The sequence below is a fragment of the Siniperca chuatsi genome, linkage group LG5 (assembly GCF_020085105.1).
Source record: "Siniperca chuatsi isolate FFG_IHB_CAS linkage group LG5, ASM2008510v1, whole genome shotgun sequence".
Classification (NCBI taxonomy): domain Eukaryota; kingdom Metazoa; phylum Chordata; class Actinopteri; order Centrarchiformes; family Sinipercidae; genus Siniperca; species Siniperca chuatsi.
Genome location: NC_058046.1, coordinates 7586708 through 7602802, shown reverse-complemented (window position 1 = coordinate 7602802; position 16095 = coordinate 7586708). Strand labels below are relative to the sequence as shown.

The window sequence follows — 16095 nt, the reverse complement described above, 5'->3', positions numbered from 1 at the left end:
ACATGAAGGTACGATGGTCATGAAAATGGGATTTCCAATTGAAATGATGCTAACTGAACACTGCTGTATTATAGGTATTGTGGCAATGAGAAACAACCCGAGAGTGCTTTCTAATAAGCGAACCAATTTTAATATTCCCACTGGAGGTCAATGTGATCCCTTTTGGTTCATGATCACACACACACTAGAGGTTTTGGGTCTCTGCCTTCAGCTCCACGAAGTCCTTGGCAGCTGTGGAGAGCCAATGGAGCTGTTATCACAGAATGGGAATGCATTCTCTGGAGTGGCAGCTGGGCTTCTTGGGGTCTTACCAACAATCACAGGAAACTCCAGTCAAATTGCTAAAATACAGAAAAAAGATGCCAAAGTCATGTCAAAAGGTGTAGGGTGTTTCAGGGAATGAGAGTCAGATTCCTGTTGAAGGCTTGATAAAATCAGATTTTAAAGCTGCATTAATTGATTTTTTGGCCATTTAGGGGCAACATTCATATATTATCACCTTCTAAAGTAATGGTAAACGTGTTAGCAAACAGTGGCTTATTTACACATTAAGTACATACAGAGCAAAATTAGCATTCATTTGGCGTCATGTTTCGGTCCACCCGACGAAATTAAGCCCAATATTCACTCTCCTTTTAGTTCTGTTTTGGTTTCCAGCAACTCCTGAGGGAAACATCTGGCTCTTTAGCTGCTAGATGCTCCACTATGTTCACCAGTTAGCCGCTAACGCTGTCTCTCTGTCGTTTAGTGCTGGGCAGGCAGTGTACAGTGGATTTTTAGAGCTTTTTTGCTGAAAACAACTGCCTGTTGCGGCTGAAAACGACACAGATGAGAGCGGTAAGACTGAATCTAAACCGTAAAGTTGTGGGCTGTAAAACCAAAACAATGTGCTAAATTATGCTGAAAAACTCCATAGAGCTGAGGGGAGCTGTAGAGTTAGTGATCATTTTCTGTGGGTTTGTCATTACCAGCAAACCTTTCTACATCACACATTGCCATTTGATCCATTGTTAATATACAAATATGGATTAGAGCAGATGGATGGTTGCTGCAGCAGACAGTAAGATCACTTATATTACAAAAACAGATTTGGTTTAATTTGTACAGGCTTCCTAGACTCTGATCCTGAGATTTCTGCCTCAACCAAAATACAGTGGAGGTGAATAGATTTTGTTTCGATAAATCCACAGACCTCGCTGTGAACAGTTTTCGTTGGGACTACTTTCTACAGAATCAATTGTCTGATTAAAAACTGTTGACAGCCTGTGACTAAATAATGTCAACGCAAGATCCTCACACTAGCTTTTTCTGAGCTTTCAACCACATCTCAGTCTTCATCAGTGAATGCAACTGGCCACGGTGTTATAACGTGACTTATCACAAGACTGAACTCCTGGTGATCCCAACCAGTCCTTCTGTTCAGCACAACATTAGTATCCAGCTCAGCTTTGCCTCACTCTCACCAACACAGGCTGCTTGAAATCTGGACATCATGATTGATGACGAGCTAACTTTCACTAAGCACGTTACATCCGTCACTCAGTCATGTCGAGTCGCACTATATAAGATCAGGTCCTATCTGACTGAGTATGCTGCTCAACTCCTTGCACAGGCACTTCTCGTGTCTCGCCTTGACTACTGTAACGCTCTTTTGGCAGAGCTGCTAGAATGCACAGTAAAACCGGTCCAAAATGCAGCAGCACGTCTGGCCTTCAACAAGCCAAAGACAGCTAATGTCACTCCACTTTTCTTCTCTCCTCTGGCTCCCTGTTGCTGCTAATGCTCGCCTACAAAGTAGCCCTGAATTCACTCATTCAGGTTTATGAGTTTTCTCGTTCACTCTGAAGTCGATATTTGCCCTCTGGTCATATGAAGTTATAACAGAGTGTTGAGGCACTCTTTCTCGAGGACTTCTCTGCGTCTGCCAAATTAATAAATGTTAATATCTCTCCAGCCGTCCAATGACTTCTGGTCCATGACCTTTGACCTCTTCCCAGTCAATGCTGTGACCGGTCCGATGTTGTCTGTTTTGGGTGTTCATTCAGTCTCTTGTTCAGAGTCCTTGCCATTTACCGATGCAGTGTTCCCCACAGCTGTCACATGTGATGCCATAATGATGTCATATACCACTTCAGTCTTCCTCTCAACAGGGGTCATGCCTTTAGGGTGTACTAGCAGAGATCTTAAGGAGTTATGCTGACTCCTTACGGCTTGAAAACTCTCGCTATAAATGTTCTGACAGCCTAACCACGTAAGGAAGTCCCACTGGGATGTTCCTGGTGCCCATAGAGTAAGCAATGTCTGTCCTGGTCTTAAGATTCTGATTCATTCCTTGTAACCATTGGCCCAGATTTTCATTAATTCTCTTTTTGTATTGAAGATTTTACAGGGTGCGATCACCACAAACCAAATTCCATGCACCTCCATTGTAGTGGTGGAGGCAGAAATCTCAGAGACAGATATCTCAAAACATGGGTACATAAAACCGAACTATCTACATGGCTAAATAGGAGAGGTAAATGAGAAAATATGTTCTTTCATAATGTGCAAACTCACCCTTTCAAACTGACAACAACAAAGCAATAAAATAGAATGTGAATAATGCTGGTAACATTAATGACAATTTACCAATTCCTAAGGTACAGTAGGGTATAAAACTTGAAGTAACATTGAGAATGAATTATTTGGGGTGGATTAAGTACAATGCTACCATTGTAACTCCAGTAACTTGCAGCTGTTGCCATTACTTACTGAAATATGCACAACCAGAAATTATGATGTATTCATACATACTTGACATATAAGGCATATGTATACTGTAGATATTTATATGAATGCTTCACCTTAAGAATCTGGTAATTATTTGTATTTTTTCAATATGGCAATTTATATTTAACATAAAAAGCATAGCAAAGTAGTTATTAGCTTACGAAGATCCAAAAGCATAAATATATTACCTGAGATGACAACTCAACCCTTTTGTTGCAGTGACGTGATCCAGTTCCTTTAATTGAATACAATTAATAAATGAATTGAATAAAATCTGTGAAAACATGCCAGAATCAACTCGGTCATCTACGTCTTTTCTCGCTTTCGCAGTCTCTGCTTTATTTTCCGGTGCAGGATAATTTTTTTTTCTTCTGTGACATGCCAGGTCAGCAGTTGCTTCAGCCCTCTCATGTTTGCACCTGAGATCTGCAGCCAACACATCTTACATCTTATTTCCATTTGTTGGGCTCTTTGTCTCAGAGCGTATATCACAGAAAAACTGTGCATGGTCTCTAGCAGAGATCAATGTTTTCAAAATGGGGTTTGGTTGTAGAGCGGACTTACCAGTGAGGGAAGCTGATAGAGAAACATTGAAATGACAGTCGTGTTGTTCAGTTGCTTTTGGCCATAATTCAATACAGTACTGGCAGGCTCAAGAAGAGTAGTTGTAGAGTAGATGAAATTCTAAGGTTTCTATCCATTAAAAGGCTCTATTATGATTTTTGATGTGGAGCAAGACAACTTTGCGAATTGGTTTCTGATTAAAGCTCAAGTGATGAACACCAACATTATCATTTTCAGTAATCAGACACTATCTTAAAATCCTCCGAGCTGAGGTTCAAACGCTTCAAAGCATTTTAGCATCATCAAATGAAGTCTTATAAAGGAACATTTTCACTGTGTTGGAACAAACAGTAGACTGAGTGATCACAACTTGATTGTCTGGTTTTCAAGTGGAGGGATTTCAAAACCTCACTATGGTTTCATAGAATGCAGTAAGTAGTTTTTGCCATGCAAACGACATGGCTCTAGGGATGATGTCAGTCGGTCGGTCGGTCTACCACATTGGCACAGAGTGAAATATCTCAATAACTATTGGATAGATTGCCATGAAATTTTGTGCACAGGTCCCCAGATGATGAATCCTAATGACTTTTGTAATCCCCGACTTTTCATCTAGCACCACCAGCAGGTAAAAATGTTCAATTACCCACGGAAATATCTCCACAGCTACTAAATGGATTAGAACATTTAAAAAAGACAATCATGGTTATCAGATGATAAATCCTTATGACTTTTGCGATCCTCTGACTTGTTTTGGTGTAAATGATATCAGGTCAAAATTTTAATTTGTCCAAATACCTGCAAAACTAATGACATTCCCATCAGCCTCAACTGTACTTTGTGTTAAGTGCTAATTAGCAAATGCTAGCATGCTAACATGCTGAAGTAATGATGCTAAAAGATAAATATCAACATGTCACCATTGTCATTGTATTCATGTTAACGTAAAAAGCATTATTATTTTTACGTTCACTTCACCATGACAACTGAGGGTCAAAAACAAGCTTTGGACTGAAACAATTTGGTTTTCTTTACAATGAGTATTATAGCCTCACAGAGCGGCTAGCCGGCTTATTCTTGTTACAAAATCTCAAGTGAGTCTTTCAAATGGATCCCTATATTAAAATGAAATGATGCAAGTGAAAGTGAAAGTTGATGAAACTGAGGAGCAGAGGAGCTTTGATGATGAGCAACTTTAATTTTTCATTATCCTTACTGCACCACATTCACATATTATGAATCCCATTTTGGTGGTTTTGGAGGAAAATAAGTCTCAGATTTAGATATGAAGTATGTGTATATGGAGTTCATGTTTTAGAGTTGTGTTAGTGGTTGGTTTCCCAAGTTTTGATTTCACAACCACTCAGTGTGAACAGAAATATGTTTTTCTTCACTGTGGTGATGGACTTAGGCCTACATTTTTTAAGAAGTCATGTAGGGGAATTGTTTCCAAATTCCATCCCCTACCATTTATACTGGATTATATGTATATCAATTCATTTTCTTTTGATACAGATTTATTTTCTACTAATATTTTGTATGGCAAAGGCAGAGCCCTTTTACAGTGCAGACTGATTTCAATTCAAAGTCAAAAACATTTGTATTTCATCAAGTATAATATGGCCACTGAGCAGCAAGCTCTCAGATCTGTAATAGATACGTACCTTCAAATCACCTTTTCCTGAGTGGTAATTTGGCTGGTACACTAGACGGTCGTGCCAGAATATTTGATAATGTTCTCAGCGAGCATTAGTTTGATGCATGAGAGTCAGAAAGCTGATTTGTTACAGCAGCGGTATCATTAGCTGAATGTTTCTGCGACACCTCTATTAAATGCTCTGGCTTTGAGTACACACCGTAGGGCTAGTATCTGAATTAACGGACACGGTTATCCCATCAACTTTCATAATGGTAACGTAAGACAAAGACACTTGTCATGAGACTAAATGAACAGCTAACGCTGAATGAGCAATGAAGGAGAAAATGAGGCAAACTGTAGAAATGATTGGCAAGGGGAAGTCTGAGCAGGTCATGAAGACAGATTAATGTGTGGATGTAGAAGTTCTGTTTGTCAATTTAAGTACAGCTCCAGGACAAAGAGAGGTAAGAAATGTAGCCTACACTGAGTGAAACATTCAGATGTTCTGGCCGATCCCCTGGTACATGTCCCTCAGAACACTGTCGGAATGAACTTAAACACAGCAGAGAAAGATCATCCACCCATCAGCCTTGGCCAGTTGCAGGAAGTGCTAATCAGTATGAGCTCAGCAGGACGCTACATGTCCCCTGCTGAGTCACTGTCACAACATGTAGCAGCTGCTATCAGGGCCAAAGGTGCACAGTACTGAGCAGAGGTTTCTCTTGTTCTGGGCACTGAGTGCATTGATCAGTGGTGTTCTTAAGGCCTAATGCGCTACTACAGCAGGAGTCACAGCAATGAAGAACATGGCCTGTTTATGACAAAATAGTTTCACCTAGAGAACTACTAACATGGAACATTTAGTAGTTCTCTAGCTTTTTGTCCACGCAAGGGGCATGGCTCTTGGTATGACAATGTCGGTCTGTCCGTCACTTTGGTCCAAACTGAAATGTCTCAACAACAAAAATCAAGAGAAATAAAAGAAAGTGGGGAAGTGTTTATTGTCTTTTTTTTTTTTTTTTTTTTTTTTTTTTTTTACACATTTAAGTTAACACACATTTCCCCCCCCCCCATTCTTAAGGCCTTTTGTAATTTAAGCCCAATTTTTGAATTGCATATTTCAGTGCCTATCAAATTATTCTATAAAAAAACCCTTCAATAGGTTTGTAAAAACAAATATCAAAATGAAACAATAGGCTGACAAATACTACAAGACCTGAAAGTGAGAGAAAGCAACAGACAAAAAATGTAAACAAAATATAACATTGCAATTAGGCAAAAATAAGACAGACAAGGCACTTTGGCAAGGCACTTAGTACTACAATGCTATAGTAGAGCACATCAGTGGTGCCCAGTAGAACCTTGTGGTTTTGTAAAACCTCCAAGATGTCACTGCTGTGATCGGGATTATGACTGAAATGTAACAATAGACCAGAAGCACAACACAGACAGGAGATAAAAAAAAGACACATGAATTCATTTTGATCAGGAGCAAGTAAAAAAACAGGCAAGCTGAACCATGATCAAGACAACACTGTCAATCAACTAGCATACAATAGTCAGCTCTCCACCATAATAAATTAATATACTTGTAGTAATCCTATTGATCCCTAGACATTTTGTTTAATGTTTTACATGTTCCACTGTACATGGAGTCTCGCATCAGTGCGACCATTACGAAAAAAAAAACAGGAAAAAAAACATCTCTAGATCTGGGCACATTTTTCTGGACTCAAGTAAAAAGCAGTCTTTGTACATGTGGAATACAAGACAGCAAACACTTTTTGTAATTAAATACTTCAATATCAACACTCCATGTAGAACTGAAGGAAATAAATCACTTTCAGTCAGACAAAAACAAATAAATTCAAGCTGTCATTCTGGAGTGTGTATAAGGTCAAGCAGGCATGTGATGAAGCCAGGTTTGACTTAACAATACTCTGCATTTCCCCATCGGAGCTGTACAGCACAGTAACACGCCCTTACTGAAGCAAGAGCAGTTTTGTAAGTGTACAAGCCAGGTTTTTCCCCACCAAAAGACTACTACGGGCGGTAGCCTTGTGCAGTGCTACGCCAACCACTCTTGGACGAGGCAGAAGCTTTCAAGAAGCAACAAGGACCTCACACCATAGGTGATATTCATGAGACTACAATACTCATGCTTTCCCTTTTATGAGAACTTTTTGGGAAGAGATTTACTACTCAAGCCAAAAGATCGCTATGGGCAGTAGCCTTGTGTGATGCTACGCCAACCCGTATTGGTTTGGTTCATAAGCTTTCAGCAACAAGGATCTAACAACACAAGTGTTATTCTTAAGACTACAATTCACCTCTCATTAATACTCACAGAAGTACTGACCACTGTCAATAGCATTCTCCTTGACAGTCTCAGCTGTTCGCTTTTGATTCAAATCAAGTAATGCTTTCAGCAGGTCATTTAAGCTGGCTTCTCTGCCCTCTTTCTCCACCCAAATATTCAGCAGTTCGTGGATCCTGTCTTCATAGGGAAGGTCATCTTTGCTTTTGATCACATTGTCATTGATACCAAGGTGACGGAAGAATCTCTTGTGGTAGGCGAGGTCTATTTCTTCAAAATACCCAAAGCATTTCCTCAAAGACTCTTCACCTGAAAAAAAATTAATACAGAACTTCATTCAAGCACCCTGACCTCACTCAGATATGTAGTTATCACTGTAGTAATAACATTTATTATGAACATTTAGAACTTGTATACATGTAAGTACACTTGACTGTATCACCGTTTTTAAGAACAGTGTACCAACGAGTCACACTGACCCATGTGCATCTGAGTAACATAAGGAGGAGTCCAACGTTGAGAGAAGGAATGAAAAAAAAAACAAAACACTTTACCATTTGCAGGGACAAGCTTGGGAAATTGCTCATCTTCCTGAATGACAAGAGAGAGAAACAGTCAATATCCAAAGAAGTCTGTTGAAATACTTCATGAGTCAGAAATTCTAACCCCTGCTAAATACAAAGCGTCTCTTATTCAGTTACCCATGCTCCTTTGCTGATCAGGCAGTTGCTCCAGCGAGCCAAATTGGAAGACATACTTCAGGATTGAATGGAAAAAAAAATGCACGCCAATAATGATATCTCTTTTCATGTTGATCTTTAACAGGTGCAACAAGGAACACCTGACTCATCAACTTCTGTTTCCAACAATATCAACATGATTACACTAGCCGACAAGTGTGTCACAACACAGACTAGTAAATAAACTGAAGAAGACATGTTTCACAGTGCTTAACACAGTAAATTGTCAGTGAGTCACTGGAGTTGATCAACAGCTAAAGCCACTGTGATTTTGTGAAACAGATAAAATCTGTATTCCCAATTTGCAGGCATCTAAAATAAGATGGGGTGAAAAAATAAATCAATTACCAATAATGATGATGGCAATAATACATTGTGTGCATTTTCAGTATAAGGTCATCTCATAGGCAACTTGTGGAATGTGCAGTATTCATCATTTCCACAGTAAATATGTAATTGAACTGCATAATATGAGAAGGTGAACACAGGGAAAGGCCAATATTAGTTTTGAATTAAAAAGTCAGTGTTGAGTGTAGATTTTTGCATCCTCATGTAGAATGATAATGTAATATTTTGACAAGGCAGCTGTGTTGAACAGTTTTCATGCACTTGGTCATGTACTGTAGGAATCAAAGTGGGGAAACTGGAGGAGGAGCATAGTCAGACCAGTGTAACCAGACAGCTGAGGGGGTCTGCTGACAGCAAAGCATTACTCAATAGAAACCAACAAGGAGTAAGCAGGCGACAAGGATGGAAGCAAGGGTGGAAGCAAGGGTGGAAGCAAGGGTGGAAAAGAGCTGTTGCTCTCACCCTCCTGTTGGGCTGTCTGGGGACCATGGGACTGGCTCGGGGGGGAGATGCGGGGTGGGAGGGCAGGCCAGTTAGACTGTGCTGGGAGTTACTGGCTGAGCTGCTGAGGCTTTCACACAGCACTTTACGCTCATCCTCCAAGCCGGCGGAGGATTTGGCTCTCACCAGTTGCCGGGGCAGCATCAGATTGGAGCAGCTCAGCCTTCGGGTTTCTCCGTTCCTCCTTTCCTCAGTGGGATACTTGTTACTGTAATGCTGGAGAGGATGAGGAGCATGTTCAGACAGACATCTTTTATATCCTTTTAAAAAGGAAGAATCATTTTAAAAGACACCTTTATTTCTCAGTCTACTGTACATTAGGCGGGCCAGCGTATTCATCTTTATTCTGTGAATAAAATCTATCCATAAAATCTGAGGAAACTTGAGTCTTTGCAAGCAGTTTATTTTACTGCTCTGCACTTGTTTTAATTAATCAGCAATGTCAAAAGATATTATAAGTGACTCACCTGTCCAGCTTTTGGCCCATCAGATAGATTTCTCTGAGAACCTGAACAAAAGGATGGAGAGGAGATGATTATGCAACTTTAAGAAACTGCCTAAAAGTACACAAGCAGCTATTTGACAGCACTTATGTGTGACTTGAATTTACCTTAATGGGTAAATCAACATTGAATAACAAAAGGGCAGCACCTCTGGCCTCACCAATCAGTGGTGTTCATATTTCAGCTCTGAAACCTGACCTTTTCAGCACCAGTTTGTGCTGGATTGGGAGGAGTTTACCAACAACTTGGTAAGCAGTAGGGACATCTTCATGTCTGTGTCAACCACAGAAAGCAGCCCAGCTTCAGGTTTGGTCTGAATGATCACGACATCCACCCTTACAGATGGTGGTTTAAAATGTCTATTATGTAGGCCTATCTGACATTTATGTTTGATGCTACTACACCATATTCCAGCATCGTGTGGTAGCATCTGCTATAGCACCTGCTGCTGTGTGATCATCAGCTGAAACAATCAACGTCATGCCTGCCATTTGCAGTCCAGTTAAACAGGTTTTTTCGGTGCCCACACCACTACAACATGCAGCATGTTGGCAAGGCTGTGTGGAGCACAGCCCATGTGTGCCAAAGACACAAAGCCTCCTGTGACATCACTGTTCGTCACTTTTCATTCGTGAACCGTTCAGTGCACAACTTGTTTCTGTGTGATACGCCCTGTGATTCACACAAGTACAGTCTTACTGGTCTAATCACAGTCTAAATTGTGGCTAATGAGGGACACACATTTGAAAGGGAAAGTTCTACCTGGAAAGCTCTAACCGTTTGTCCATTGTGGTGTTTTAGCTAACCCATGCTAGCCCTGTTAGCGTGGCACATATTTTGTAGCTTAATTTGTCTCAAACGCAGTTGAAAAGCCAGAGCTTGACGACATGCCTCAAAGGACAGGGAAAAGTGGATGAACTGTATGTTGTCATTGTTCAACCAAATTCGGCTAATGTCTCTGGAAGCATGAGCTACAAAAACCATGCCAACTGATTTACAACAGCATCATGTATCACTGGAGTAAGGAAAAACAAAGTGCTCCTCTCAGCAGATTAGGACCTGTCAAAGCTATAACAAGTACCGTGGACATGTTTACCACTACAGATATGAGACCAAAAAAACAAACAAACAAGGCACTTTAAGCAGTTCAAGCATCTGCTTAAAGTGCCTGAGTCCTGCTATAATGTTAATATGTGCATAGTTGTTGTTTCTTTTTGGCTAATTTGAGTCGCTCGACACTAAATAAATCAGCAGTTATTTTATTAATTTATTAGTCTTTTTTTTTTTTTAAGTAAAAATGCCAAACACTACCATGTTCTAGCTTCTCAATTGTGAGGATTTGCTGCTGTTGTTACAGCTTTAGCACTGTTGTTCGGGGCAAGCAAGCAATTTGATGACATTGCCTTGGTAGCTATGAAATTGTGATGGGATTCTTTTACTATTTTCTGACATTTTATAAACTAAATGATTGATCTAGAAAATAATCGACCCAATAATAGATCATGAAAATAATCGTTAGCTGCAGCCCTAGAACTATTATCTTGCTTAATGCAATTCACTTTTGTTTCACCAAGAATTAAACAAGGACACTGGGTTTAAATGTATAAAGTTATGACACAGGGGAAATGTTTGACTGTGTCCTGAAGTTTCTCTGTGGTTCCAACTGAACAGCATTTACTAATGGATGTATCAGCGCCCAGAAAGGTTGTACTGGAATATCACAGTGTCTTTAATTTTTGCACTTGACAAGAATATCGTTAGATTTAAAGATCAGGCCCTGAGATGACACGTCATTTCCTTGCTATAAAAGGAATGTGAGCTTCTTTAGAAAGACAAGCAATTCCATGGTGCACCAAATTTTGGTTGTCAGAAATCAAAATGTGTTGCGTCATACTGAATGCTATAATTTCCTTTTTCAAAAAAAAACAAAACTGAATCCTTTGCCAGGTCTTAATTTCCTGACGGCACCCGATGATGTTGCCATCGTTCCATTCAGTGTACGCTGATTGAAGTGGGGCAGAATTTCAATTAGAGCCTATTCTTAAAAGATATACATTTAAAAATGATTATTTGAAAATATTTTTAAAACCTAAAATGTTTAGTCACATTGAACAGCCCTTTCCCCTCATACTTATTTCATCATTTATAAAACTTGGAAATTAATATTTCTATCTGAAAAATGTTGCAGCCAGTATGTAGTTTTTGTACATTTAAGATGTGTGTTATCTTGGTTTGTTTTTCTATTTCCACTTACCTGTTGCTCTACGATGTCTCCACGTGCACACGGCTATTACCGCAATTCCCACAGCAGCAAACAGTAAAAGTAGCATAATCACCCAGGTATTTGCTGATTTAAAAACAAAACAAACAAACAAAAGAATTGACAACCAATAGCACCATAACTTATATTACAATATGCTCATGATTAGGAACAAGTGACTCCCTATTGAGCCATGTTTGCCATATATTTCATACTTTCTTTTCTGGTGTTGCAGCTTCACATGTAAAGTCACAGTATGCATCTTTGTGAGATATATTTTTTCAGTGTAACAGAAAGCCATGCATGTCTCCAGAGATAACTGATGTCTTTAAAATGTTTGAGGAGCTTTTCAGGTGGCGTTAGCTGAGACGTGTACCTGAGGGAGAGCCAGAGCTGAGCTGGATTTTCTTGCACTCTGTGTTTGCAGTGGGCGTGCAGTTCCTCGCTATCACTTCATCTTTTTCACACCTAGTTTGGAGGCAGGCAAAAAGATGAATTGAAAGCATGAAGGAATGAAAATGAGTGAGGTTGTCTTAGGCACAGACTCTAATTGAAAAATGTGTGAAATCAAAAAGGATTATTCTCCCATCACTCACTTTAAATGCACCAAGCATCAGGTGGGTTGTCCATTTGTTTGCATAGACTCACCTTGAACACTTCTTGCACACCTCACATGCTTCGTCAGGAGCACAAAATCTTCCCGATTTGCACTGACATTCAGTATCTTGAATGAGAGTACATAGCCTTACATTTTCCTGATCTGAGAAAGCAACATGAAAAAGACCTTGTTAAGTCTGAGTTTATGCTCGAAGCACTTTGAAAAAGGTTTTATATTGATTTTTCTTCCACAGTCATTCCAATCGATAGCGTAAAGTCGTCAAGCAGAATTACCTGAGCGACACTGTGTGCATTTGAAACACTGCTTCAGTCCATTGGCGTGCTCAGTGAATGTTCCATAGTCGCATTCCTCACACTGCCCCTTCTCTCCTGCTCTGGTGCAGGGCGATATCATACGTGTACCTAACACACACACAAAAACACAAACCCCCCCCCCAATCTCTTTATACACTGACTTAATTGAGCCTTCAACTGAACTTGTCACTCTGGCTAAATAATAACCAAAAACGATCAAGCTCAACCTGCTTCATAGCTCTGCTGATGGATTTCTGATTCAAGCTGGTGACAGAACTCTGGGGACTAAATCAAGTGTGGCTCCATGTGGCTTACCAGCTGGACAGCTTAGACAGCAGATGTTGCCGTTCGGGTACTCCAGGTTGTCTCTGCAGGTGACATCCCGCCGTGTCCTGCTGCCTCCCAAGTCAAGGCCAGACCGCGGAAACGCCCCCGTGGGTTTGAGGAGCCCGATCAATACTGAAAAAACCTTTGGAAAAATCATCTAGTTATTGTTTGCTCCCTTTTTTGTTTTAGTATCAGCTTTATTGACCATTTGGAGAGCTGAAACTATTTATTAACTAATTAACTCATTCATTGGCTTCAGCTCTAAAATCTGCCTGTTTTCTTAGATGGAATCCTTTTGGGTTTTGGACAGTTGGACTAATGAAGACATTTAAATATGTCAACTTCTGCTCTGATAAATTAAAATAAGCATTTTTCTCTATTTAATAGAGATTAGCAAAAAATAAATATTTGAGTCAATTTGGACTTAAGGAGGGACAATGGAGATTGTAAATGGACATTTTTCACCATTTTATGACATCTTATAGATTGAACACCTAATCAATGAATTGAAAAAATAATCGGAAGATTCATAATGAAAATAATCTTGAGTTGTAGCCCTAACTATTTGTCCTTTTGTTTCCATTTGGTGTCTTAGTTCATTTTATTAAAAAAAAAAAAAAAGGTGCTATACATCCCTTTCTATTACCACATTATTTGATTTAGTAAAACTCGAGGAACTATACCGCTGACATGAGAAAGGCTCCACGGTTTAGACCATTATTATTTTACATATCAATGTAGCAGGAATTAATGGCTTGATTTAGTTTTCCCCCCCCACCCTGAATGTGTTTTAATAATTCATATTTATGTATGCGATAGCCTACTCCTTGGATGGCAGTCTGAAGTCTTTTGTAAACACATCAGTTGACTCACAGGAAGTGACTTGTTTACAAACAAATGCTTTTCTAAAGTTCTAATACTCCAAACATAAAGAAGAAACATGAGTCATTTTCCTCTAAGAGCTTCCTTGTTTTACGGAGATATGATTAAGATGATGCAACACTTCATAAGACTGTGCCCGACCAATGGAATGCACTCCCAATCAGGCCACAATATGTAAGGTTAAAGCTGAACAGGTGGATATGATCGAGTTACTACAGGAGTAGGGGATTTCCTTCAGAGCACGAAAACAGCCTTATTAATGTAGTATTGTGAAAATCAGCTAAGTGATGTAAGAATGCCAAATTAAACTTGCACATGTGAGCTGAACACAAACAGGGTGTGTCCAAGTCAGTCAATACCTGGTCAGGTTGAGGGAATAACCAAATAAGGCAATCAGGCATAGACCACATTTCTGTCCACACCCATTATTTCCCATCATTATCCACTGCCCTACTTTGCTAAAAAAATACATGCAGGGACATCTCCCTATTAAGCACAAACACACACTAAACACACATCTACTTTTGCCTGCGTGAAACATTACAGGCATTTTAGCCTACTTGCCCTGCCTTTATTATTAAATTAAAAAATGTTTTAATGCCTTAAAACATATTTAACGATAGTAAAAAAAAAAGTTATATCCGCTGAATAAGTCCGTTAGATCTCGTCTCTCATGAAGGGACATATACAAACCTCCATTCAAAACAATTGAATGCAACTTTGTTTAACGCCGCAGAAATACGTAAGAAAGCTCAACAAAAAATACAGACATCTTCTGAATCTTTAGGAGCCACGCTTTAAATCGGCATGCACATAATCCACAAAAAGGCACTTCATTTTGATAAAAATTCCAACTTTACGGGGCAGTTTACGCCGTCGCTTCCGCTCGCCGAATAGGCTACACAGGGGACATAACTGCGTGATTACCAAGCAAATCAGTCGTAGCCTAACAGCTTAAATTTTAATCAAGTAAGTCTGAGTAAAAGGTGTTGGCGGATTACTACCGCACCGAATTGAAGAGAGATTACTAACAATTCATAAAACATTGTTTGCTCCAGAATTTAGGATATGCACCTGTTCCAATTTTTAAGAGCATTTCAAATTGAAACATTCTTAAATGGAGATTGGGACAGCATAACAGGAAGACACCCGGTTTAAAGTTTGAACATAATGTAGGTTTTATTAGTAAATGGTATATTTTTTTAAATGAATGTAAATTGTTACCCCCAGCAGTTAAACACTGGAACTTTGGAGCAGCTCACTATCGCGTTTTGAGGGGAGAAGAGCTTGAGTTAGTTTTTGAAGCCTACGAGGAATTTCGCACCTGGGCTCAGACAGCGTGGGAGCAGCTTTCACAGATAAATGTGACATTCTGCGAAGGGGCTTGTGTAGACGAAAAGCGGAAAAATCCCATACCCGATTTAATTTCCTTATGGCAAACGTACTGATAAACTTGAGGATTTCGGCAAAACGTGGCTATAATTGCCATTTCGGCAGCGTATTCCACCAACACAACAGAAAACAGCCGACTTTAATTTCTGAGGAAACACCTTACTGACTAAACAAACGACGGAGAGTTAACTAGATAATGAAAGTTAGAATACGCTCAATGGACAGTTACTCAACACAACTATTGCTTTTCCCTTTCAGGAAATGCTATCCTCATAGGAGCGAAACATACGTCTTTTAATAACTCAATTACAGTGCCATCAGCTGGGCCCAGAGCAAAAGCTAACTTTTAAAACACACTTACCATATATTGTAGGAACGTGATCATGGTTTAGTAGAGATGTTAAAATCCACAGACTTAAATAGACTCATTCCAAAACTTATTTGCGGTAAAAAAAAACAAAAACAAAACTGCTTTGACAGGACTCTCGCGTGCTCCTGTCCTAAACTTCAGCGCAGGTGTGACGACTTCGAGGTAATGACAATGACGTTTTATCGGCTGGGCGGGGCTACAGCTTGTATCCCCATCCGTCCCACAGCAACGGGGCCAACATACACAGAAAAACACAGGCCACTGATGGAAGAAGTATTCAGATTGCTTACTTAAGTAAAACTACAACAAGTAAAGATACCCCTTTGCATGTAAAAGTCCTGCATTCAAAAGCCCAATTAAGTAAAAGTAGTATTATCAACAAACTGTACTTCAAGTAAAGTAAAATAACTATTCATTAATAGCATTACTATACTATTCAATATGCAGAAAGGCCACTTTGAGTATTAAATTACACAAAAGGCGGTATTGCACACAAGTTGTTAGACTATCTTGTGTCATAACAAAACATTTTTCAAGACTTTGGCTCTGTACCCAATTTATGAAATTAGTG

General features: G+C 39.5%; 1 protein-coding gene across 2 annotated transcripts; it reads right to left on the bottom strand.

Annotated features, from left to right (window-relative positions):
* Positions 1-6083: 6083 nt before the first annotated feature.
* Positions 6084-15703, bottom strand: hdr (hematopoietic death receptor). 2 transcript variants are annotated; one of them, XM_044196584.1, is made up of 10 exons: positions 15516-15703; positions 12869-13022; positions 12533-12661; positions 12290-12401; positions 12018-12109; positions 11636-11728; positions 9346-9386; positions 8840-9094; positions 7844-7880; positions 6084-7598 (listed from the first exon to the last, which is right to left on the bottom strand). In XM_044196584.1, the coding sequence occupies exons 1-10, from the start codon at positions 15537-15539 to the stop codon at positions 7309-7311; spliced, it is 1227 nt and encodes a 408-aa protein (XP_044052519.1). In that variant the 5' UTR covers positions 15540-15703; the 3' UTR covers positions 6084-7308. The 2 variants fall into 2 exon arrangements, with proteins under 2 accessions (XP_044052519.1, XP_044052520.1); XM_044196585.1 differs by having other exon boundaries at positions 9005-9094; positions 15516-15698.
* Positions 15704-16095: the final 392 nt, after the last annotated feature.